General features: G+C 41.7%; 1 protein-coding gene across 5 annotated transcripts in view; it reads right to left on the bottom strand.

Annotated features, from left to right (window-relative positions):
* TRIM33 (tripartite motif containing 33) overlaps window positions 1–25,799 on the bottom strand; it is a 72,275-nt gene that overhangs the window by 4,757 nt on the left and 41,719 nt on the right. The window contains exons 8-19 of one of the 5 annotated variants that reach the window (XM_058175188.1): window positions 23,034–23,151; window positions 15,079–15,326; window positions 14,686–14,847; window positions 14,029–14,229; window positions 9,375–9,507; window positions 8,871–8,934; window positions 6,323–6,482; window positions 5,370–5,719; window positions 3,624–3,747; window positions 2,531–2,605; window positions 2,010–2,162; window positions 73–123 (exon numbers count right to left, since the gene is read on the bottom strand). In XM_058175188.1, the coding sequence (XP_058031171.1) occupies window positions 73–123; window positions 2,010–2,162; window positions 2,531–2,605; window positions 3,624–3,747; window positions 5,370–5,719; window positions 6,323–6,482; window positions 8,871–8,934; window positions 9,375–9,507; window positions 14,029–14,229; window positions 14,686–14,847; window positions 15,079–15,326; window positions 23,034–23,151 (1,839 nt within the window). Of the gene's footprint in view, window positions 1–72; window positions 124–150; window positions 494–2,009; window positions 2,163–2,530; window positions 2,606–3,623; window positions 3,748–5,369; window positions 5,720–6,322; window positions 6,483–8,870; window positions 8,935–9,374; window positions 9,508–14,028; window positions 14,230–14,676; window positions 14,848–15,078; window positions 15,327–23,033; window positions 23,152–25,799 lie in introns of those variants that run through there. The other 4 variants (XM_058175187.1, XM_058175191.1, XM_058175190.1 and 1 more) reach the window with 4 other exon arrangements.

Here is a 25,799-nt window from a genome sequence, read left to right on the forward strand (position 1 = left end):
AAAAAGATAGTAATGTTCACCAATTGGTAATAAACATCTCTTCAGCAAGTGTGCATGGTCTGAAAAGCTTACCTTCAAATTAATCTCTTGTGTTTCTGCATAAACTTGAACAACTTTCATCATCTAAAAAGGATACCAGAGTCAAAACAAAGGAAATTATAATCCCTTCTAAAGTTATGAGACTGTACAGGAATGGATGATGAAACTCAGCCATGATGGCAATTTATTTCTAAAAACTGTGACACAGAGGTGACACTTCATAAGGTCCCATTGCTAAATTTGGATATGTGATCCATTAACAAATGATCAGTTTTATCAAACTGATACTAAGCACAGAAATCCAAAATTGAGCTGTACAGTAAATAGAATAATTATGTTATAATTGGTCAGCAGTAATTTCTTCCATCAGGATTCCTTTGCCATTTCTTCTCAAGAAAGTGCTATCCCACTACCTTCCAGTTCAGTTCTTCTTGTCATGATACAAATGTGATAACTGCAGTAAGAAAAAAGGGCAAGTTTCTTTTTTAGTCTGTTCTAACTGCATTTATCTGTCCATGAAAATTTCCTTTCACTGTGAGTGCATTCATTTTTCTTAAAATTAATTTAATTTGAAAAATACTTCAGCCTCACCTATTACAATCCAGGTTTAAATTAAAGTTACAACTGCTTAGGGTAACTCAATACTTTAAAAACGTTTACATTTCTGAGATTTTAGTATTAGAATTTTATATGCAGGTATTAATATAAAACCAGGACAAAGATTATAACCCACTTTAAATGAAACTGAGGTTTTCAAATTCTGTCCTATAGAAAATTCAGGATTCTTTTTCAAGAGTCTCTGAGCATATTTAAATAAAACCTTCTAATCAATGGGAGATAGAATAATGGTTTGGTACCGTAATATAGATAATAAAGACTGGATCCAAGTCCTTTCTATAGATGTTAACAACTCTTATTTAAGTATGATTAAATGTGGCCAATTTTCCTGGAATCAAAAAATATCTTAGGTGCCTATTGATTATTTCTTTTCCCATAAACATTGTGTATTAGGTTCACATGCCATATTTTTGATGTTTCAAAAACACCATATTATTTCAGCATTTTTTCTACATATTTGAAATTACCATTAATTATTTGTTTTATTTTAAGAAGACTTCGTTATCTGAATTGCCTAAACTAGCAAGGTAACTTTCAATTAATAAGGAACCTAACTAAGAGACTGCCTTACAGAATGGTTTCCAAACTTTTAAAAGATGCTATTTAAGCAGTCACAGGGTCTATCTACTTCAGTGTCCATTTTTAAACAACAGCTATTCAGTTATCATCAGAAGGCCAGGTATTCTACAGCTATTTCCATCACAAATCCTGCTCTATTATAAGTCCTTTAGAGACTGATAGCCCATGCCTCCATTCGTTTAAATCCTGCTTACTGTTTATTTTATTTCATGAAAATCTTCATGTAATCTTGATTTAAGATTACAACTTTTCAAAACTATTTATCGTTCACAAAATGCTCTTGATTTAAAGATAATCTATGAATACACCATGTATTTAATTGTAAAATTATTTATTAATGATCTCTCTTGTTTTCTATTACTTTCAATGCTTTTACATATCAACTAAATCATTCACACAAGCAGCTTTTCTGCTGCTTGGGCTAGGTAACAATGTGCTATTGAAAAGACAATGTCTCCATAAAAAGGAGGCATGAAAGAAGCTTGTGCATGCAACCCAGCATTTAATTGGTTCACTATTAAAATCAGTAAAGAAACCAGAAGAGCAAGCATGTCCTCAGGATCCAATTTACATTATCATCTCTGTATATAACAAGTGACTAAGTCTGAGGCTCAATCTGTGCCCAGCCATATCTTTGTACAGTTTACAAATGGGACACTATTTCCATCCCACACTCAGAATTTGGAAACAGTTGTAATTAAAGTCTATGTAAAGACACAGAAGTGTTTTTTTTCATCCGTCAAAGCAATTCTACAGGTTGGAAGTTAACATACTTCATTAAACCTTTCACAGTTCTTGAAGATCAGCCGAACATCTGCCACAAAATCTTCAGGCGTCTGATAATGTTGTGAATGTTTCTTCTGCAGTTTCTTCTTTACTGTGGATAGATCCATTGGTTTCTTTATTATTTTATAGTAGTTTGGTATCTGTTCAGAAAAAAATGCAGTCACATTAGAAGAGAGAAAATTTAAAAAACATACTTTTATGGTACAATATTTTTCTATGTGAAGCATTTTCATTTTTAAAACTAAACTCAAACATTTTGAAAACATACACTATAAAATGCAAAATTGTGATATTGTTTTTAAATGTGGAAATTCTGCTTCATAGCTCCTTCAACACTGCTGATCCAACAATTTTGTAAATAGATAACTTTTTAAAAGTACATACTGCAAAATACTATTCATAATATAATAGCAACTACAACTGTCAAATGTTGATCACCAATTTCAGACTCCTAAAAGTAAAAATTTACATTTTATCATCTCCAGGTAATTTAAATGATGTCACTCACCGAGGCTGGAACTGGCTCTTGAAATTCAATACTCAGCTCATGGCAATATAGATAAAGTAGGAGGCGTTCACATTTCTTATAGAGGAAAAACAAATTCAATTAAAATTGTTTCATTTTTAAAAGACTGAATTTTTGTTAATTAGTTATGTGCTTATCCTACAATTTTCAGAAGACTAAGATTCTCAAAGCCTAATTCAGTCTGCAAAAAAACTACCAGTATCTAGATTACCTGGAATCAACAGAGATTAGTTATATATATCTTTTAATATCCATGCAACTACCGTATTTTTCAGAGTATAAGATACACTGGAGTATAAAACACAGCTTAGTTTTTGGGGAGGAAAAGGGTGGGGGGGGGGAATCTGCCTACCAGGTATTCATCTGGCTAGCATCCTTAGTCTGGTCAGCTTTAGCACATTAGTTTTCTGGTTTTGAGCCTGCACACACTTTTTATCCCCTGCTTGAGGATAAAAGACAGCTTCTAAAGCACAGCTGATCTTTGGAGAAAGAAGCAATGAGAAAAGCAGGTGAAGCTTGGAGATCACTTCACTTGCTAGCACCTCGTTAGAGCTGAAAAAAAGCTTCTAAAGCACTGCTGAGAGTTGGAGAGAGCAGGCAAAACAAGAAGATCCTTCACTTGCTAGCACCTTTTTAGAGCTGAAAAAAAGCTTCAAAAAAGTTTTTCAACATTCAGAGTATAAGATGTACCCAAATTTTCAACCTCTTTTAGGGGAAGTATGCCTTATATTCCAAAAAATACGGTAATTCCTTTTGCCTTCAAAGCTTTGGATCCGAACAAAGTCATATAGTAATAATAGTAATAATAATATTACAAATGTGATAGTAATAATAGTAATAATAATAATAAGGAAGTAACTTTCAAGATTGTAAAGTATTTCAAAAGCTACTTAGGATCTGGCATGTTTCTAAATGTTATGTGTTACTTCTAAATGTCAAGGTATCATTTCAAGGTGAGAGTCACTGACAAGTCTAATTCATGTTTTTTAAAAAAATACATATAATACAAAAAAAAGCCACAATAATTGGGTTGAATTGATTTGAGAACAAGATACCTAAAGTATGAGACACCTACCCTTTGGTCCACAGGACTCAATCCTTGTGCTGTTTTCCCCTTCTTGGTGTGCTGCAAATTATCACAGTCATATTCTACCTCAGGTTTGAGAAGATCCCGACAAAATGTACATATCCATTCTCCACTAGAAAAGAAAAAATCATCCAGAAATCTAGATAGCATATCATAAATCTTCTAAATATATAAATCCAAATCCAAATCTCTAATTAATCAAATCATGCATATATGTGAATATGAGTGTGCGTGTGTGTGCATGTATGTGTGTGCATTCATGCATGGTCAGTCCATTCCTGTCACAACCAACAGATCAACAATTGGTTGATCTGAAAATAATGGACCCTGCACCTGCAGAAAAAGTGGTTGTTCAAACGGCTGGAAAAGTAACTTTACAACTAATTCTTACATTTACAACCATCACAGAATCTCTGCAATCATACAATCAACATTCAGCCACTTCACACGGGTGTGTGTTTACAACTGTCACAGCATCCCACAGTCATAATTGTCATTTAAGCATTTCATAACTAGCTTCCAACAAACAAAAGCTGACAGTACAATTGCAGGTTGATGTCCTGTAATGTCTCATTTAATAATCCACAGTGACTCAATGTGGAAACTGATGTTGTATGTCCGAGAGTCACATGATGTTTTGCTTAGCTATGGAGTTAATGGTCCCAGTTGTATTTGCTAAGCAAGGATTACCTGTATTATAATCAGTAATAGCCTCACAAAAAATTGAGGATTTAGTAGAAAAATTATAGAAATAAAATTATGTTTAATATTTTTCACTAGAATAACAAACACAAATTCACTTGTCACAGGATTTTTAGTTACTGTACTGCCATAAGAGGTTGCCTAACATACCACAACCTACTTTTTTTTTAACCATGCCTTGCATATGTGTAATTATGAGGACTAACTCTCCTCAAAGCATATAAGAAGTGATGGAATACTTTTTATTGTGCACTGTTTAGTATGAAGCAAAGCATAATTGCTTCATATAGATCATGGCTATTGGCCAGTAGCAAAATTTCATGTTAAATAAGTAACTGCTAAAATATAAGTGGCTGTATTTCTGTATTTAGTATTTATTACACATTTAGGCCACTTTAAAATAATATTTAAAAAACCTACCAATACTAATAATCAAAAGTCCTAATCTCCAAGAACACATAATTCCAATATAGTAACAGTCTGCAGAGGGACCACTTTCACCTCAATATTTTATTTTTAATGTTCAGTATTATTATTATCACTTATTATAATTATAATAAGTTATATTATTATTATATATTATTATAAGTATTATTATTAAAAGGTAAAGGTTCCCCGTGCACATACGTGCTAGTCTTTCCCGACTCTAGGGGGCGGTGCTCATCTTCGTTTCAAAGCCGAAGAGCCAGCGCTGTCTGAAGACGTCTCCGTGGTCATGTGGCTGGCATGACTCAACGCCAAAGGCACATGGAACACTGTTACCTTCCCACCAAAGGTGGTCCCTATTTTTTCTACTTGCATTTTTTACGTCCTTTCAAACTGCTAGGTTGGCAGAAGCTGGGACAAGTAACGGGAGTTCACCCCGTTACACGGCAGCACTAGGGATTTGAACCGCTCAACTGCCGACCTTTCGATCGACAAGCTCAGTGTTTTAGCCGCTAAGCCACCACGTCCCTTTAAGTAGTATTATTACCTTACTACAAATAATCACACCAAGCTCTTGCGGGATGTAACATAATAGTATTTTCATACCTTGGAAAGCTGAGGAGAGTAGGTACATGACATGTCAGATGGAAAACTTTAGGACACTTTTCACAACATAATAGGTCTCCCCCATTTTGGCACACAGCACACCAGTCTTCATTCGGGTCATCATCTTTATTGTTGCCTTCTCCTCCTCCAGCCCTGGCAGACCGATGCATGAGGCTACGTACTGGAGATTTGCCATTTACAAGACCATGTCCAGACTGTTTACAACTTTCATTCAATTCTGTTGGTTCAGTTTTTACATGGTTGTCTATACTTCCCAGTGCTTCTAACTCACTTTCCAGATGTAAGCTTGTAGAAAGTGGTGGCGTCAAACTACTTTCAGGACTGCTAAGCTAAAATGAAGGCACAAATTAAAAGATTAGGAAACTTTCCCTTAGGTATTCCCTTTCTTCCCCATTTATTTTAGCAAGCTATTCTAAATATGAACACCAATAAAGAAGAATATTTGTAGCTCAGGTTTGATATGAGGGGCCCTTACTGCTCTCTGAGCTTGGTTGAATAAATGAATAAATATGGATCCAGTTCAATGTTCTAGGATACACATCATGCTGCCAAATTTTATTATGGTTTATTAAATAATTATATTATTAATAATAATTATTACTAATTATTATTATATTGTTATATTATTAAATTATTATTATTAATAAAAATAATTAAATTAACAACAGTTGGCTCATACTGAGCCAAGCACCTTAGTTTGCCCTTTGTCTTAGTTTGATTTATGAACCAAAGCAACTTGGTTATCTAGTTTTCTAATCAAGGACAGGAAAACAAAACATGGTACTAAAATAGAATTGTTAAATATTTCTAGCACTATAATAATCTCTGTGGAAATAGCAGCTACTCTGTAGAAAGTAACAAATGTCTTCAATTCTTCCCACTGCTTATGAAATCCTATGTCAAAATGGTATAACACAAATATAGAATTTTACCATGCAGGCACTTCTCCTGCCATCTTCTGTTTTTTCTTGCTTCACAGATCCTGAAAAACCGCACACCTCTTCCTCTGTGCCAGGTTCCTGCTTAACTTTTACATGGTCAGATTTAAAGCTAATATTGTTCTTCTCAACGGTTCTGCCTGATGACCCACAACTGAAAAGTACACAAGTTATTCAAATTAAACACCCCTCTGCTAAAAATTCTGAGAAATAAACATCCCCTAACCTAATAAAATCCTTCCCCCAAAAAGTGTGTAAGGAACATAATTATTCAATAGTAAAATCAACAGAAGTAACTCTACAATTAATATTTTTGTTAAATTCTTCATTTTTAATATACGTATATATTTTCATTTTTTTAAATTTATGAAGTCATGAAGTCTACTTAATATGAAACAGGCCTGTAGAATCCTAAAAAATGGTATCTAAAACAACTATTGTGAAAAAAAAATCCATACTTTAAGCATTCTGCCTGGAAGAGTAACATTTATTTTCAATTTTTTTCTGCAAATAACTTTAAATGTTTGTTTTAGCAATAGAAATTTTCAAAAGTAAATTTTATCACTGAATCATTCTTTTCACTAGTTTGTGTTTTAAAGTCAGGTTTATTTGAAAAAGTTGTTTAGCTCTTCTTTATGAAGGCATTTGTTTATGTAATTAATTAAAAAAAATTCAAAATTATATAAGCAGCAATAACCATTGGGGGCCCTAAGCAATTTTTTCCACAGTAAAAATACAATATAATTTCACATACAGTATTCTGCTAGTTTCCAATTTAGAAAATATATATCTCTTATTTTATCTTGATCTTTTAGTTCTCGGTAAATCAGAGGCAAAAATGAAGAAACAATCGCCACAGAAGCAATAGTCTTCTAGTCTTCAGAAGCAATAATTATCTTCTTCATGAAAAGACTGTCACCTATTAACAGTGATGGGATAGTGACACCAAAACCAAGATGTCAAAATGCAACTATAGAACACAGAACTAAAGGAACTCCAACAGTGGGTTATAGTAGTGGTCCCCAACCTTTGGGGCTCCAGGGGCTGGTTCCATGGAGAAAGGATTTTCCACGGTCCGGAAGGGCCATGGTTTCACATGCTGCCAGCATCCTGCAGGATGGGGCTTTGCTTGTTTGCACAGCCAGTTACTGGCATACTGCGGACCGGTGCCAGTCCACGGACCAGTTGTTGAGGCCCCCAGGATTGATAGTATAAAGCAGAACAATAGTATAAAGAAGATACAGGTATATATAAAAGGTCTGCAACACAAATGTTATTTTTGGAATCTTTCAAGCTACATAAATTATTACAGAAATGACAATATGCATTTATCACAACTGTATTCCTCTTATAACGGTGTGTGTGTGTGTCTGTGTGTCTGTGTGTGTGTCTGTTTCTGTGTGTGTAAATATTTCCTTCATCCAGATTGTTTCAATATGACTCAGAGAATTATGAACACTTATAGTCAATTCTGAGTCTAAAGCCTAAAAGATATGCCAGTCCAACTGGATATTGACTGAATACTGGGGAAAAACACCTTTCGCTGTCCATTATGCTGATGTACTCAATGGAATAGGCCAATATGTTTATTGCTATCACAGATAAAAAATAATTACAGTCTAGTTGGCAAGTGTGCTCCCATTTTCCAAAGCAAGGAAAAAAATTTGAAAGAATTTACAACCATTATTATGGATCTGACTGAAATACACCAGACTGCTTTAGAAGCAGTTATATGTTCCATGTTAAGAATAGAAGCTGTTGAAAATAAAGATATGTACAGAGGTTAAAAAAACCCAGCTGCAGACCAGGTTGCTGTAAAATATGGATGCCTTTCTAGAACAGCTATCACTTGGGAGATTTATCTATTTATTTTATTCATCACATTTCTACCCGAAGTATTTAATCTAAGTAAAGAGATCCTATTTAATTATTCCTAAATAGAGTATACATTTTCTCTCCTTTCCTTCCTGTCTCTATTTAGTTACCTGTTCCCTTCACCTCAACTCCATCCACTTTTTTCGCTTCTTCCATTTCTTGTTTACTTTCCCATACAATTCCTCTTAGCTCATCTCCATCTCTTTACCAAATTCCTTTTTGTGTTTCTGCTAGGAAAGGGAGGAATTTATACATGTATGCAAGGGGAAGAGAAATATCTGGCATATGAAGTTAAGTGGAAACATAAATGGAAGGGAAGAGACCTCTTCTCATTCAAAGAACTGTGGCAATACTTTTTATTTTAGCTCTGCCTGTTAGAGCAAAGGCAACAACCCTATTTTCAGAGTTCTCTCTTCCATTATAAGTATATATTCAATTTGCAAGTGAGCACAATAAAAACATTAGAGAATGATGTTACTTCTTATACAATGCAGAAATTAAAAATGTCTAGTTCTCTTCCGTGTCTTTTAATTCATAAATAAATGGTACAGCCCCAACCTTTGTCTTAAACTGGAATTTATGTTCCTAGTTACATACTCAATTCTCTGGAAACTTCAACACACATTTAGAATTGAGAAGATCCTGTTTCTGAAGCCAATTAACTCACCTGCCTCTACTGCCTGTACTAGATGTACTAGGTGGCCTCACAGGAGTATGAGAATTGGATAAACCTAAGGAAGGAAAGATGAGTTTATAACAACAGCATATCACAGGGAACATTTCTGGCAATGCACAGTTTCAACAGTTCATACTTTAAAAAACAGTGTTACATTTTTTAATCCCAGCTATTATGAAGCTTGCCAGCATTCAAACCCTATAGCCTTCTAAATCTAATTCAGCTTCATTCTATTGAGAACGAAATTATAAAATTATTTTAATCTTTTCATATATATGCTATTATATGAGGGGAGAAATTTCCTACTCATGGAAAAAACCTACTTTGATTAAATTTAACTAAACAGTCATAATATAAAGTCCATACATTGAAGCAAAAAACATTCAGCCTCTTTACTGTGCAAGTTACTAGAAAAAGATAGGTAAAATTCCAAAATAAGTATTGGTTGTTTTATACACAGAAATTAAAATGTCTAGCATGTCTTTCTCAGCTTACCTGATGAACCTGGAGATAGTGCTGAGGGTCCAGGAGAGGGATTCATACTGCTTATGGGTTGAGGGGGTAGATGGCTACCTGCGATATATCTACTTAGTAAATTATCTAAGTTACTGGAACCAGCATCTTCTAGCTGAAATAAAAAAACATTCATACAGTGAATTTGCCAAGTCTAAATGCAGTATGTTAGAAATGACCTCTTGAAACTATCTGTATTTTTTTCTGAAGGATATTAAAAAAAAATAAAGCCAACCTTATGATAGGACAATGTCCTAGAAACAGGCAGTAGAACATAGGGTGACTTCATATAGCCTCTTTACACTATTCTTAAAATCATTAGGTTACAGCAATTAATTATTAAAAAAATAAGGAATGTCAAGTTCCAGATTTAAGTTAACAGGCTTTCACAACATGCCAGAATTTGAATTACCAAAGGTACATGGCAACCAGCAACTTATTTGTTAAATCTAATTTTCCCTAAACTGAGAATCACATTCTTTAAAGTTAGATTTAACATTCTTCCATCTGCGCTTCAAGGCAGATACAATAAACTTTCTATAGCTGAGTCTATTTCTCCATGCAGGGACAAGAAAATTGAAATCATCTCACACACATTAGTAGGTTGTAAATTTTACAGAGACATTAGGTCAATCTGTACCTCTAATTGATAAATTCCACGGGGAGACCAGATAAATGTTATAGAAGACAAAGAACCATATATTTCCAAACTGTTAAAAATTTATTTATTTATTTATTTATTTATTTATTTAATCATATTTATATACCGCCCTATCTCCCAAGGGACTCAGGGCGGTTTACAGGCACTAAAAACAGATAAATAGAATATAAATACAATATAAAACATTTAAAAAACTTATTCTAAAGCCCGTCCAATTAAAAATAGAAATAAAACCCAATTTAAAACCCAAAATTTAAAATCTAGCTCAGTCCTGCACAATTAAATAAGTATGTTTTAAGCCCGCGGCGGAAGGTCCGAAGGTCCGAAAGCTGACGAAGTCCGGGGGGTAGATCGTTCCAGAAGGTGGGAGCCCCCACAGAGAAGGCCCTTCCCCTGGGCGTCGCCAGACGACATTGCCTCGCTGACGGCACCCTGAGGAGACCCTCTCTGTGAGGGCGCACGGGACGGTGGGAGGTATTCGGTCGCAGGAGGCGATCCCAGAATAACCCGCCCAATGCCATGGAGCGCTTTAAAGGTGGTCACCAAAACCTTGAAGCGCACCCGAAGGCCACAGGAAGCCAGTGCAGTCTGCGCAGGATAGGTGTCATATGGGAGCCACGAGGGCTCCATCTATCACCCGCGCAGCTGCATTCTGACTAACTGTAGCCTCCGGATGCCCCTCAAGGGAGCCCCATGTAGAGAGCATTGCAGTAATCCAGGCGAGACGTCACGAGTGCGTGAGTAACCGTGATAGGGCATCCCGTCCAGAAAGGCGCAACTGGCGTACCAGGCGAACCTGGTAGAACGCTCTCCTGGAGACGGCCGTCAAATGCTCTTCTAGAGACAGCCGCTCATCCAGGAGGACGCCTAAGTTGGACCCTCTCCATCGGGGCCAATGACTCGCCACCGATGTTCAGCCGGATTTAGCTGACTGTACCGGGATGCCGCATCCACAGCCACTCTGTCTTGGCGGGATTGAGCTTGAGCCTGTTTCTCCCATCCAGACCAGACGGCCTCCAGACACCGGGACAGCACTTCGATAGCTTCGTTGGGGTGGTTCGTGTAGAAAGTACAGCTGAGTATCATCCGCATACAGCTGATACTTCACACGAAACCACTGATGATCTCACCCAGCGGTTTCATGTAGATAAAGAACAGAAGGGGCGAGAGAATCGACCCCTGCGGCACCCCACAAGTGAGGCGCCTCGGGGACGACCTCTGCCCCCCTGTCAACACCGACTGCGGCCGGGCGGGGGGGTAGGGGGGGGACCACCGGGAAACGGGGGCTCCCCCTCCCAATCCCCCCCACCCGCGCAGCAGGATACCATGGTCGATGGTATCGAAAGCCGCTGAGAGGTCTAATAGGACCAGGGCAGAGGAACAACCCCTATCCCTGGCCCTCCAGAGATCATCTACCAACGCGACCAAAGCCGTCTCCGTGCTGTAACCGGGTCGGAAACCGGACTGGAACGGGTCTAGATAGACAGTTTCATCCAGGTGCAAGGGAAGCTGATATGCCACCATACTCTCTACAACCTTCGCCGCAAAGCGAAGGTTGGAGACCGGACGATAATTACCTAAAACAGCCGGGTCCAGGGAAGGCTTCTTAAGGAGGGGCCTCACCACCGCCTCTTTCAAGGCGGCCGGGAAGACACCCTCCACCAAAGAAGCGATCGAATCGCCTGAGCCAGCCTCGTGTCACCTCCCGAGTGGCCAGCACCAGCCAGGAGGGGCACGGGTCCAGTAAACACGTGGTGGCATTCAACCTACCCAGCAACCTGTCCATGTCCTCGGGAGCCACAGGGTCAAACTCATCCCAAATAATGTCGCCAAGACCACCCTCGAGCGTCTCACCCGCATCACCGCAATCTTGGTCCAGACCATCCCGGCTGAACGATTTTATCGTATAGATAACGTTAAACTCCTCAGCCCGTCCCTGCAACGGGTCATCCCGCTCCCCTGATGAAGGAGGGAGCGAGTCACCAAACAGGGCGGCCTGGCGGTTATCTGCCGATGCAATGAGGAGGAGGCGTAGCTACGCCTCGCTTCCTCAATGCCACTAGGTAAGTCCTAGTATAGGACTTCACTAGTGTCCGATCAGCTTCAACGGCTAGACCTCCAGGAACTCTCTAGGCGCCTTCTCCGCGCTTCATCCCCTCAGCTCCTCGGAGAACCAAGGAGCCGGTTGGGCCCTGCGCCGGGTCAGAGGCCGCAAAGGCACGACTCGGTCTAAGGCCCGCCGCGCCCGCTCCCAGGCCGCAACAAGTTCCTCGGCCGAGCCGTGAGCCAGACCCTCAGGAAATGGCCCAAGCTCCGTCCGAACCCATCCGGGTCCATCAGGCGCCTGGGACGGAACCAACGATCGGCTCCGTCTCCCTGCGGTGGTGAATGGCGGTCAGAAAGTCCAGGCGAAGAAGAGAGTGATCTGACCATGACAAAGGTTCAGTGACTATTTCCTTTAAGTCCAGATCTCTCAACCACTGACCAGAGAGAAAAATCAGGTCCAGAGTGCCACCCCCAATGGGAGTAGGGCCATCAATTACCTGGGTCAGGTCCAAGGTCATGGAAGCCGTGAACTCCCGAGCCGCTGTCGATGACGGGCCGGAAGATGGCAAGTTAAAGTCCCCCATGACTAAAAGTCTGGGGGTCTCAACTGCCACCCCGGCCAGCACCTCCAGGAGCTCGGGCAGGGCAGCTGTCACGTAGCAAGCAGCCAGGTACGCGATCAGCAAAACCATCTGACACCTATGACCCCATCTCACAAAGAGGGATTCGCACCCGGCAATCTGAGGCACAGTGGTCTCCCTCGGCTCTAGACTCTCTCTAATCACAACCGCCACCCCACCACCCCTACCCTGGGCGCCCGGGTGATGGGATGCACGGAAACCCGCAGGCACATCTCCACGAGGCACCCCTTCCGTGCCCAACCAGGTCTCCGTAATGCCTATAAGGTCCGCGGAACCCCCCTGAATAAGATCACAAACAAGGGGGGCTTTGTTCACCACGGACCGACCATTGCACAACATCAACCGGAGGCCCGGGCTCTGGGGGTCCTGACCATCCGGGAACGGAGAAGTCCAAGGGTCGGAGCGTGATCGCTTTCAGACATCGAGCACGCGCTCCCGAAACTTGGTATGACCCCTCGCTTCCGCCATATCTGCCTCTCCCACTTACCGTGTCAATAGAACCACCCTCATCAATAGGAACACCCTATTGGGAACACCCAATTTCAAGAAATTGAAATGCTTCCCCAAGTCCCAGAACAAATTAGCACAATTGGCAAATAGAAATAATTTGCAAATATGTAATTTACAATCAAGTCTCTATTTTAAAATATTCAGGAAACAGCATAGTAGTTAGTGTCAATCCAAAATTAATGGAGCAACTAAGACTGGAACCCAATGCTGTGCAAGCAGATATGCATTCACATTCTGGAGATATTTTTAAGGCGTTTAAAGGAGTTTTGGGGGGGGGGATTTCATTCCCCGTTTTGATGGAAATGTAAATCAGTGTCAAAAGACCTTAGGTATATTTTAAAATCATTGATACCAAAGAGGTCAAAATATAGAGAACACATAGCTTATTTTATTTATTTGTTTATTAAATTTTTATGCCATCTATTTCCCTACAAGGTGAATCTCAGCAGCATTTGCATTTGCCATTTTGGATTTTGGTACATACATTTTGGTACACACACACACACATAAAATCTGTAGACAACTTTGATCATGAGAGATATGAACTTTGGATTGTTTAATTTGTGCAATAAATTTCAAGATTGAGTGAAGACTGAAACACAAATCTTGTCATTCTTACAGTCTCCAGTGCAAAAAAAGACATTCTAATAAAGACATCCTACAGATTGGATTTTATCTTTTGTATACAAATCATAAATCATTTTACTCCAGTGTAAGCTGTAAAATGTTAATTTCAGCAACAATTAACTTTCTTTTTTTTTTGATATAATATGCTTACCTGTATGGGAGGAATATCTGGCAAGGAAGGTAGATTTTCTGGGTTGGTTACAGATGGAATAAGCTCTATTGCTGCTACAGATGGGCTTGTTGGACCACGATTAGCATTTGCCATGGTGGCTGTTGTAGGGCTTGTTGGATTGATAGTATTGTTATGTACTGAAACAACTGGGAAGGGACCTGCATGTCCTGGATTTGAATGCTAAAAAGAGGGGGGAGAGAAAAAAATAGAAATTATCATTAAGTTAGTTACACAGAAGGGCAATATTCATTTTTTCACCTGTTACTTTTAATAAGTCAAAATAATAGCAACATTTTCTCATTCGTAATTTAATGCTGATGCTTTTAGATACAAATTTTCCTTTATCAGAGAACAAACTCTTATGGATCAACAAATCTGTAAGAGCCAACAATCAAAGCAATAAAAAATTATGGTAAACTTATAACCATGAATATTGCATGCCTTATGTTTGAAATCTATGTTTGGGTCTAATTTCAGATTTCTTATAACAAAATTTCAATCTGCTCCCTTAAATAGAAATGATCCTTTTAATTTTGAAAAGCATTTTTGTAGCTAAATTATACTATTTAAAAAAAACAAACCGATTCACTTTTCTAAAATGAAAGGTGGAAAACAAAATGTGCACACAGCATATACTTGTCTCTGTAAGTGTGGCTGCATCATAGAATACTGGGGCCCGTTGTGGCGTGGTATCCCTGGGAGACGAGCTGCATTCTGAGCCATTCTCATTTGATGAGCTTGGAAAGCACCGCAATTCATACTCCTCTGCATGGTCTGCATACTTATCAACCGTGGAGGCTACAAAATATAATGAATTTCATAAAATCCTGGCTCTGTGAATGAGGAAAAACACTAGCTTCTTTTCCCATGTTTTTCCTCTTCTGCATAAGGGAACAAACTGCATTGCACTAATATTAGAATTAACAAAATGTAGCCCTATATAAACTTTAAATGTATGTAAATGCTATGCCTGAAAATGATCTTTTGAGTTTATATGAGTATCTTAATTTAAAGAGTCTGAAGACTTGCCTGTTGCTGAAGCATCTGTGGACCTGCCTGGCGTGTGATTTGCCCTGCAGGCTGCCCCATCCTCATCTGCTGTAACTGCTGGTGTTTTTGTTGCGCAAACACCTGCTGTTGCATGTGCTGGAGCCGAAGCTGTGCAAGATTAATTTGCCCTGGAGGTTTGCTGATATGATTTGTTCCTGGAGGAACTTGTCCCACTACTACATTAGGAGTGTAACCTTGTGTTGGTTTATTTTCAATAACAAGATTACCTAGACAATAGGAGAAAGTATTATTAACTACAAAGCTTGTACTTTAAATAAAGTTAATAGTGAAATGTTTGTGATTAGTATACATTACTTCACATTAAGGGATGAAGCTTTAAAAATACATAATTAGTATATATTTTTTTCAATAGAAAATAATACATGTAGCTTGGGGTTGAACTATGGAGTCCCTGATGCTTTCTGAACCTGGCTATGTTGTGACCCAGGTTCCTGGACCCAGACTCCTGGACTCGGATGATTCAGAAAATGAGGGAGAAGACCTGGCAAGCCCTGCTTCTCTTGAGCCCTCTCCCTCCCTGGCACCCACTCAAAGGGAGGGGTCGGCAAGGCCTGATTCTCCCGGGCCTTCTTCTGATTTGGCAACGCCCCAAGAACAGTTTTGGAGGGACGCAAGGTTACGAAGGCTTGATCGGCGTGCGCAGCAGCGGAAGAGTTGGGACAAAGCCAAGTCATAATTGTCATGCAGTGACATCTGCAGAGACTATAAATAGGAGGCGGGACTTCCTGGTTTTTTGTCTCGGACAAAGCAATGAATTTGGGGCAAGCTAATTCATGGAGGGAAGAATATATTCGTGAGTAATTCTGGCCTTATCTATAATTTCCTCGTTATCTCCAGAAACTTGGCAGGCCGTGGGTAGACGTGGCCAGGACATGTATCTATGTAAATAAAAGGAAAAAAAAAAGGAAGGCCTCTGACGGACTCTTTGCTGGGAGTATTGGGGGAAGGGAAACAGAACATTTTGTCCGAGACCTGACTAAAACATCTTCCACCAAAGATGGATCAGCAGCAGGTACAGCAGCAGTTAGAGCAGCTACACGCGGCTAATCAACAGCTCCAGCAGCAAGTGGCTCACTTGGCAGGCCAACTTGCTGCCAGGAATGTGCCTGCAGCCCCCCCCCATCCTCCCACTCCTCCTCCTCGCCGCAGTGCCCGATAACCGTGCGGATAAGTTTTCTGGGCAGCCTGAGATGTTCCCGACCTTCTTGGGACAGTGCCAGCTCTACATGGCTATGAGGCCAGAGGATTTCCCAGGCGACCGGGCTAAGGTGGCCTTCGTGATTAACCTTCTTTCCGGCTCGGCTGCTCGATGGGCCACGCCCTCTTGCTCCAGGACAGCCCCTGCTGGCGGACCAACAGCGTTTTGGCAGCACCTCGCACCATGTATGAGGACCCGTTCGAATGCTGACGGCAACCAGGCGCCTTAAGGAACTCCGTCAAGGAAACGCCCCTGCAGGAGTACATCGCCGAATTTCGCCTTTTGTGCCAGGACTCTGACTGGAATGATGCAGCGCTGGTGGACGCGTTCCAGGAGGGACTCTCAGAGGAATTGCAAGACGAGCTGGCCCGCGTGGAGGCGCCCGCGACCTCGACAACTTGGTGCCCTTTGTCTCCGCCTCGATGCCCGTCTGCAACGGGCGACCGTCCCGTCGCACCCCGGGACCCTCCGTCGACATCTGCACCCCACTTCCTGCACCACCAGCACCCAGGGTCGCCCACGTTTTGTAACCGCTGCGGAAGAGCCCATGGAGTTGGGAGCGGCCAGACCTCGCCTAACAGCCCAGGAGCGGAACCGAGGCGCCAAGGGGATTGTGCCTGTACTGTGGGGAGCCCGCCACCGCCGCTTCTTGCCCCAGAAAGCGAAGTGGGGCACGACGCCGTCCCCGAATCACAGCGTGACCAATCGAAGCGGAGCAGGCCCAACCTCGGGGAAACCCTAGGTCGGGCACATACTAAGCCCCCACTGGACGTTGCAGAAGTAGACTCTGGGCCCCCTCGGCATCTGATTCTGGACACACGGATATGGTTGGGGAACCAGTCGGACGGGCTCCAGGCGCATGCGCTGGTGGACTCAGGGGCCACAACAAACTTTATGGACCAGGCCTTTGTGACCCAGTTTGCGGTCCCCGTGGTTCCCGTGGGCCCTCCGATGCGGGTAGAGACAATTGATGGACGAGAACTGGTGTCCGGCCCCATTAAATTCGCCACCCAGCCTTTGCGCCTGGCTATTGGGGACCATGAGGAGGCGATCCAGTTTTATGTCACGGCGGACCTTCATTTTCCCTTGGTCCTTGGGTTGGCCTGGCTTCGGACCCACGATCCTCAGGTGGCCTGGTCGCGGAACGCCATCTCTTTCCCGAGTCTGCAGTGCGTCGATCACATCCGCCACACCTGTGCCGGCCAGAACGTCCCCACCGCTGCCATCACCTTGCCTCCTGAGCTGACGGACTTCGCCCGGCGTGTTCAGCGAGAAGGAGGCGGACCGACTACCCCGCATCGGCCCTCGACGATTGCCCGTGGACCTTCTGCCCAACGCACCACTGCCTGTGGGACGCCTGTATTCCATGTCGGAGCCCGAGTTGGCCGCCTCAGGGACTTCCTGGACAAAAACCTGGCCCGAGGGTTCATCCGCCTTCAAAGTCCCCTCTCGGCCCGGTCCTCTTTGTGAAGAAGAAGACAGGGACTTGCGCTATGCTGTGATTACCGCGGCTAAACGCCATTACGGTGCGGAATCGCTACCCCTGCCGCTCATCCCGGAGCTACTGGAAAGGTTGCGGGAGGCCACGATCTTCACCAAGCTCGATCTCCGGGGCCTACAACCTGGTGCGGATACGAGAAGGAGGCGAATGGAAGACGGCATTCGGCACCCGATCACGGACACTACGAATACACTGTCATGCCATTTGGGTTGACCAATGCTCCCGCCGTTTTCAGCACTTCATGAACGACGTGTTCCGAGACATGTTGGATCGGTTCGTGGTTATCTACCTCGACGACATCCTGATTTACTCCCGGTCCAGGAAAGCCACCTTCGACACGTCAGTCTGGTTCTGCAACGCTATGGAGCAACAACTCAATGCGAAACTGGAGAAATGCGTCTTCTTCCGGACTTCCATAGAATTCCTCGGGCATATCATCTCGCCCGAGGGCATAGCCATGGACCCATGTAAAGTAGAAGCTTTGTGTAGCTGGGAAGCCCTCGTCGGGTGAAGGATGTTCAGCGCCTACTGGGCTTCGCCAACTACTACCGGACCTTCATCCCGGCTTCGCCACACTGACAGCTCCACTTACCCAGCTCCTCAGGAAGAAGGTTGCATTCCGTGGGGTCCCCGCAGCAAGAAGCATTCACAGCCCTCAAGAAAGCCTTCACACGGAACCCGTCCTGAGGCATCCCGACCCGCTCCGGCCTTTTGTGGTGGAAACGGACGCGTCCAATGTGGCTCTGGGAGCGGTGCTGCTACAGGCTCCGACGAATGGCGGCACACTTTTTCCCGCGCTTACTACTCCCGGAAACTCAACCTTCCGAGCGCAACTACACTATCTGGGAAAAGAGTTGCTGGCTATCAAGGCTGCATTCGAGGCTTGGCGACACCATCTGGAGGGCCCGACATCAGGTGGAGGTCCGAACGGACCATCGGAATCTCGAGCACCTCACCACAGCTCGGAAGTTGAACCAGCGGCAGATCCGGTGGTCGTTGTTTTTTGGCCGGTTCAACTTCCGCATGACCCACATTCCCCCCGGTCACAACCGGAGGCGGATGCCCTGTCCCGCAAGCCAGAGTACCTCTGCGCCAAGGACCCCTTCCTCCACGGACAGTGCTGCGGCAGAAGCCTTGGCGCGCACGGAGCCAGTGGACTTGCGGGCCCAGGTGCGAGAGGCGCAGCGCCAGGACGCCTGGTCGCAGCAAAGGAGAGCGGAGGTGGGGCCCGCGTCTCCTTGGACCTTGGAGGAGGACTTACTCAAGTTTCGGGGGTGATTATATGTGCCCACAGGACCACTCCGAGCCCTCGTCATGACCCAGTGCCACGACAACCCTGCAGCAGGACATTTTGGGTTCTTCAAGACCCTCCACCTGGTGACACGGACCTTTTGGTGGCCCCGAGTGCGGCATGATATACATGCCTACGTGACATCCTGCGTACCGTGCCGGCAAGCCAAGACCGCCACGGGGGCCCCTCCCGGGCTCCTCCAGCCCTTGCCGACACCCGACAGACCCTGGGGGGCGATCTCTATGGATTTCCTGACAGACCTGCCGCCGTCCTCTGGGTTCACCACGGTGCTGGTGGTGGTGGACATGCTCACCAAGATGGCACACTTCATCCCATGCCGCGGACTGCCCACAGCCGCAAAAACGGCCCGTCTCTTTCTGCAGCACATCTTCCGCCTCCATGGTCTACCGGACAGGGTGGTTTCGGACCGTGGAGTTCAGTTCACAGCCCGCTTCTGGAAGAGCCTGATGGCCGCGTTGGAGGTGCAGGTATGTCTGTCGTCATCGCACCATCCGGAGACCGACGGGGGTACAGAGAAGGTCATCGGTATACTGGAACAGTATCTCCGTTGCTTCATCAACCAGCAACAGGACAACTGGGCCGACTACCTGTCCCTGGCGGAGTTTGCTTTTAACAACTCTCAGCACACCTCTACTCAGATGACCCTGTTCTTTGCCAATGTGGGGTACCATCCGCGGCTCTTCCCTCTGGCACCACCGGACTCTCCTGTTCCCGAAACGCAGACCTTCCTGACGGAATTGCATGCGGTCCAACAGTTGGTACGTCAGCAGCTGAATCGGGCAAAGGAGGACTACAAACGTCCCTGGACCAGCTCCCGACGGGCAACGCCCCCGCTGGCAGTTGGAGACCGGTGTGGCTCTCCACCAAACACCTCCCGTCCGACCGCCCGGTAAAGAAGTTGGACCACCGATTCATCGGCCCGTTCCCTGTCGAGGCAGTCATCAACCCGGTAGCCTACCGACTGACCCTGCCACGATCCATGCGGATCCACCCCGTTTTTCACCGGTCCCTTCTGGTTCCTGAGGCCACACCGAGTCCCCTTCGGTGCCCAACAGCACCCGTCACTGTCGCTGAGGACGGATCTGAGGAATACGAAGTCCACAGCGTACGAGACTCTCGCTGGCTAAAGGGTCGTTTCCAATATTTGATCGCGTGGAAGGGATACGGGACTGATTTCTCCTGGGTAGATGCCTCCGACGTTCATGCCCCTGACCTGGTGCAGGCCTTCCATGAGCAGAACCCAGCCCGACCGCATCCCGATCGTCAGCCCCGGGGGAAGGGCCCTGCGGTGAGGGTAGTGTTGTGACCCAGGTTCCTGGACCCAGACTCCTGGACTCGGATGATTCAGAAAATGAGGGAGAAGACCTGGCAAGCCCTGCTTCTCTTGAGCCCTCTCCCTCCCTGGCACCCACTCAAAGGGAGGGGTCGGCAAGGCCTGATTCTCCCGGGCCTTCTTCTGATTTGGCAACGCCCCAAGAACAGTTTTGGAGGGACGCAAGGTTACGAAGGCTTGATCGGCGTGCGCAGCAGCGGAAGAGTTGGGACAAAGCCAAGTCATAATTGTCATGCAGTGACATCTGCAGAGACTATAAATAGGAGGCGGGACTTCCTGGTTTTTTGTCTCGGACAAAGCAATGAATTTGGGGCAAGCTAATTCATGGAGGGAAGAATATATTCGTGAGTAATTCTGGCCTTATCTATAATTTCCTCGTTATCTCCAGAAACTTGGCAGGCCCGTGGGTAGACGTGGCCAGGACATGTATCTATGTAAATAAAAGGAAAAAAAAAAGGAAGGCCTCTGACGGACTCTTTGCTGGGAGTATTGGGGGAAGGGAAACAGAACAGGCTATTTGCTTTCAGGTATTTCATTACCCAACTAAGTAATATTATCAATGTTACCTAGTTGAGTAATGAAATGTCTACAAGAGAACCACCAAGCTCAGAGAGCAAAAAGGACTCTGTATTGTTTATATTAAAAGATTCAAAGTCATATTTTTTATTAATGAATATATAAGACATGGATTTTAATCAGTTTCTTTACCTTTATTAAAAGTTCCACTACAAAATAAATGTTAAAATAAAACATATAATCTGATACGTTTTGGCTACCCCTGCATACTAGCAATAACACTTAGACTTATATACCATTTCACAGTGCTTTACAGCCCTCTCTAAGCGATTTACAGAGTAACCATATTGTCCCCAACAATCTGGGTCCTCATTTTACCGACCTCAGAAGGATGGAACCTTGAGCTTGGTGATAGTAATACTTGAATTGCTTTGGGTATAGATTACGGATGAGAAAACAAAATTGCTAGAAAAAGAATATCATCCTATTTCAGCATTTAAAACCTCTTAAAATCCTGGATTATGATTTTACAGCTTAGCTTTAATGAACCAAATATATCAACAATTGAAATACAAAGTATTATGTTGAAAAAACAAAATTTCATTTAGAGGAACTTACCTTCAAGACTGCAGAATAAGAAAAATACAGATTTTCATAATAAATATGGTTTTATTGCAAGAATAGAATTTATAGCCAAACTGCAACAATAAAATCTGATTTTTCTTACCAGTCGCTTGCTATAGAGCAATGCAGTGCTGCTGCCACTTGCAATGGCCCAATTAGTGAAGTTCATCACATGCTTCACCTGCCTTGATAAGCCACTGATATCATTCTGTTGTTGTAATAATTTCATCTGTCTCTCCTTTGTCACAGTCTGAACAGAGAATAATACACATATTGAATCACTTAAAATACGTTATCTGATATATGTTGAGAAGATATAAATGGCATACATGGACCAATGTGTTTTTGGTTTTGTTTTATATATAGAAAAAAGCAAGGGCTATAATAGAAGGCCAGCCTGATTTCCCCTGGACTTTTCTTTTCACTGTAGTTTCACTGGAAACGACAATGTCTCTATGCCAACAGCCTCATACTTTTGGCTCAACCCCCAATTTGTTGAAAGAATTTTACCTTTAAGAGTCTCCACTCCATTACTTCAGAGTTTATATTGCAAATACAAGGGTTGCAAAGAAAGGAACAATAAAGAAAATTCTTTTTGAAAGAGAACATCTGCTCCTGTAAACCTTATATTTTATATCTTGTTTGGTGGGAGGGAAGACATAAAGGAAGACAAAGTTTCTGCCTGTGGCAAGTAAAAGAGTTATTTTGAATCTTATTTTTGATTATTTTTTAGAATATGAAGATTTTGATACACTTGTAGGTGGCCTCATAGTTAACACTTCTGAGTTTCCCAACAATAATTGATATGCTAGAAATTAAGTCCAAATTACTTTCCTATAATTAAATATTTGTCTTTTTAATATTCTTAGAAGTAGAAGGTAGTGAACATATAATTATGTAATACACCATACCTCCATAATTTTTTTTCAATTTTTTTTCAAATAACACTCTCTTCTTCCACAATTGTCATGCCTCTTGCTACTACTATATATATATCTCATTTCACACTGCTTTTCTGTGAAAAACATTGCTACCTATTATTAAGATGGGTCAATTACCATATGAATGAAGATTTATTCTAAAGGAAAATATTCCTGTTACAAGAAATGCATGAAAAAAGGCAAGCAAACAGGGTAGAAAAAGAAACATATCGGGGTTGTGATTGCTTTTGTATCACTGGTTTAAATCCAGACCTACGTAAGTAAGTTACACTTCATCATGTCTATATTAACTGTCATGATGCACAGAACATCTGCACATTCTCCTGAAGGATAGCTTCAATCTTAAAGGTCCCCATATGAACAGCTCCAGTAACAAACCTTATTTTACTGGAAGTCTCTTACACTTATAAGGAATACTATAGAGAACATGCCATTTACACTTACAAATTTTTACACATTAAATCTGTCAGAAATATGAAAAGCTCTACCTAGGTTGACTACGTTCTTCGCCCAAAATGTAGGATCACAATGGAAGCGAATTGCTCCATTAGCAGCTGGAACAGGATCACACCGTGCTTTTAAAATATGTCGCAGCTGGAAAGTGATCTGCAAAGCAAATAATCTCACATTACTGTTATACAAAGCATAAAAAAATTAAAAATAAGCTATTTGCAAACAAGTGACATTGAAAAAATTCAGTTTTTTTATCTATATTGTAAGATAAGCTAAAATTTCCACTTTATATACTTTGATGAAAGGATTTCTTGATTCATCACAAGAAAATTCATATCATATCAATATATTCATATTCATATCAATAATGTTAAAGAATGATATAAGAGGATTTAATTTTAAATAATAAATACCATATGCTTTTTAAATAAATTGAATAATTTTCTTAATATTTTGTAAAACGTGAATTGAACCCATGTTCAAAACCAGATAATCAATGAAATTAAACTACTTTGTCTCAAAAGAAACCAGGTAATTTTGAATAGAAGATTATCCCAAAAAAAATCCTCCCCCCCAATGGGTTAGCAACAAAAATATGGTCAGTACATGCTACACTTTACTCTTATTTTTAATTAATAACAGTGAGACATATGATTTTTAAAAAGGGCAGTACTTTTATGAAAAGCCTCCCTTTCATTGCAATAAGTTAGCGCCATTCATCATCAACGCTATTATTCCCTTCTTGGATAAGCAACATTATATGAAGTGTAGAAAAAAAATAAGCAGTGATTAGAAAAAGGGCCTTCTCTGTGGGGGCTCCCACCCTCTGGAATGAACTCCCCCCAGGACTTCGTCAACTTCCTGACCTTCGAACCTTCCGCCACGAGCTTAAAACACATCTATTTATTTGTGCAGGACTGGACTAGAATTTTAATCTTAAATTTAATTTAATGGGGTTTTATCATTTTAATTGTAATTTTAAATTTTGGCCTATTTAAATAAGTTTTTTAATTAGTGTTTTATCTTGTATTATATTTGTATTTTTATCGGGCTGAGTCCTTCGGGAGATAGGGCAGTATAAAAATTTGATTAAATAAAATAAATAATAAATAAAAAGAAATTAAAGGCAAAAGATTTTTTAAAAAAAACTGAATCTAATTAAACAACACTATTTGCCGTTTGTCTGTCCTTGTAAACCAATTTGCTTCCATATACTGTTTTTATATATATTTTTCTTTCCACTTCTTACCTTTCTTTTTTTTAAGGCTCTCATCAATTCTAGACAACTACCTGTTTCTCCATTTTTCCTTCCCTCCCAATCAATTCATTTTTTTGTTCTTATATTTGTTCTGAGATTCAATCCTCCTCCTCTTGTACAAGAAACAAACCATTCTGCTCATTTTTGTAGTCAATGTTTATTCTTCAATCATACATTCCTTTTTCTTGTTGTTCTACCACATATGCCTCTTACTGTAAATAACTCTGACATACCCAATTTTTCCTTTGCATAAAGTAGATGAATGCACACTCCTGCACACAGATATTTTCACTTATTAAAAGAACCCAAGCCACCTATCTACCTTCATTTGCACATCGTAAAAACTTCTCCATCCATTTTCTTATCCTTAGTAAACATTCTACCAATTTCAATTATTTGCTCTCATTTTTTATCAGTCAAGGTTAAAAAAAATAATCCATAAACACTGTTTGCATTCACTGTTGCTACCTCTCCCTTTCTGTAAGGGAATAACAGCATCCTTTCAGGTGTCATACACAGATGAATTTTCTCACACTTGCTACACAATTCAGACAACTGTTCCATAAGCTTTTTTCCAATTATAAAGTATACCTCTGAAGCCTTAACGCAATTTAAGATCTTAGTAATGAAACTCTTATTAGAAACTGGAATAATTAGACATTAGAAAAAAAGATAATTCTTTCATATAGTTTTCTTTTAACTTTGATATCTCGTGTGTGTTACTCTATCATAATTTCACTTTTTAATTCTGCATTTATTCCCTGTATTTTATATAATACTTTCTTGTGTGGTAGTTGGAACTTTTCATTTAATCCTGACATTTGTGATACTAATTTCTTGAACAGTTGGTTATGTATGTCTGAGCCTGATTCCTCTTTCTCTAGTCCTCTTCTGCAGGAACTGGGTATGGCTAGTCTAGAGAAAATAAAGATTAGGAGTGACATGGTAGCAATATTCCAGTATTTGAGGGACTTCCACAAAGAAGAGTGGGGGGGGGGGGGTCAACTTATTTTCCAAAGCACCAGAAAGCAAGACAAGAAACAATGGATGGAAACTAATGAAGAAGAGAAGCAACCTGGAATTAAGAAGAAACTTCCTAACTGTGAGGACAATTAACCAGTGGAACAGCTTGCCATCAGAAGTTGTGGGTGCTTCTTCACTAGACATTTTTAAGAAAAGACTGGACAGGATATAGGATTTCCTGCTTGAGCAGGGGGTTGGACTAAAAGACCTCCAAGGTTCCTTCCAGCTCTATACTGATTGATTGATTTGACTTTCCTTATACTCTATTTTCTCACCCTTTTCCCAATACACTGATAAAAATAGCCTTCCCACATTCAGAAGGTTTCCACAACCTTCTATCCTTTATAATCTTTCATCCTAACCAACCAAATAATGCTTTTTGATTTATTTCTTTGACACATTATGCACAACCAGATTTAAACTTCAATCATGTATTGAATTTAATACATATCTTCCTAAGCAGATATGAAATAATCACCATTTCCATTTTGGGTTTTTGGGTAGTCTAAGCATTTTTTGT

The sequence above is a fragment of the Ahaetulla prasina genome, chromosome 3 (assembly GCF_028640845.1).
Source record: "Ahaetulla prasina isolate Xishuangbanna chromosome 3, ASM2864084v1, whole genome shotgun sequence".
NCBI lineage: Eukaryota > Metazoa > Chordata > Lepidosauria > Squamata > Colubridae > Ahaetulla > Ahaetulla prasina.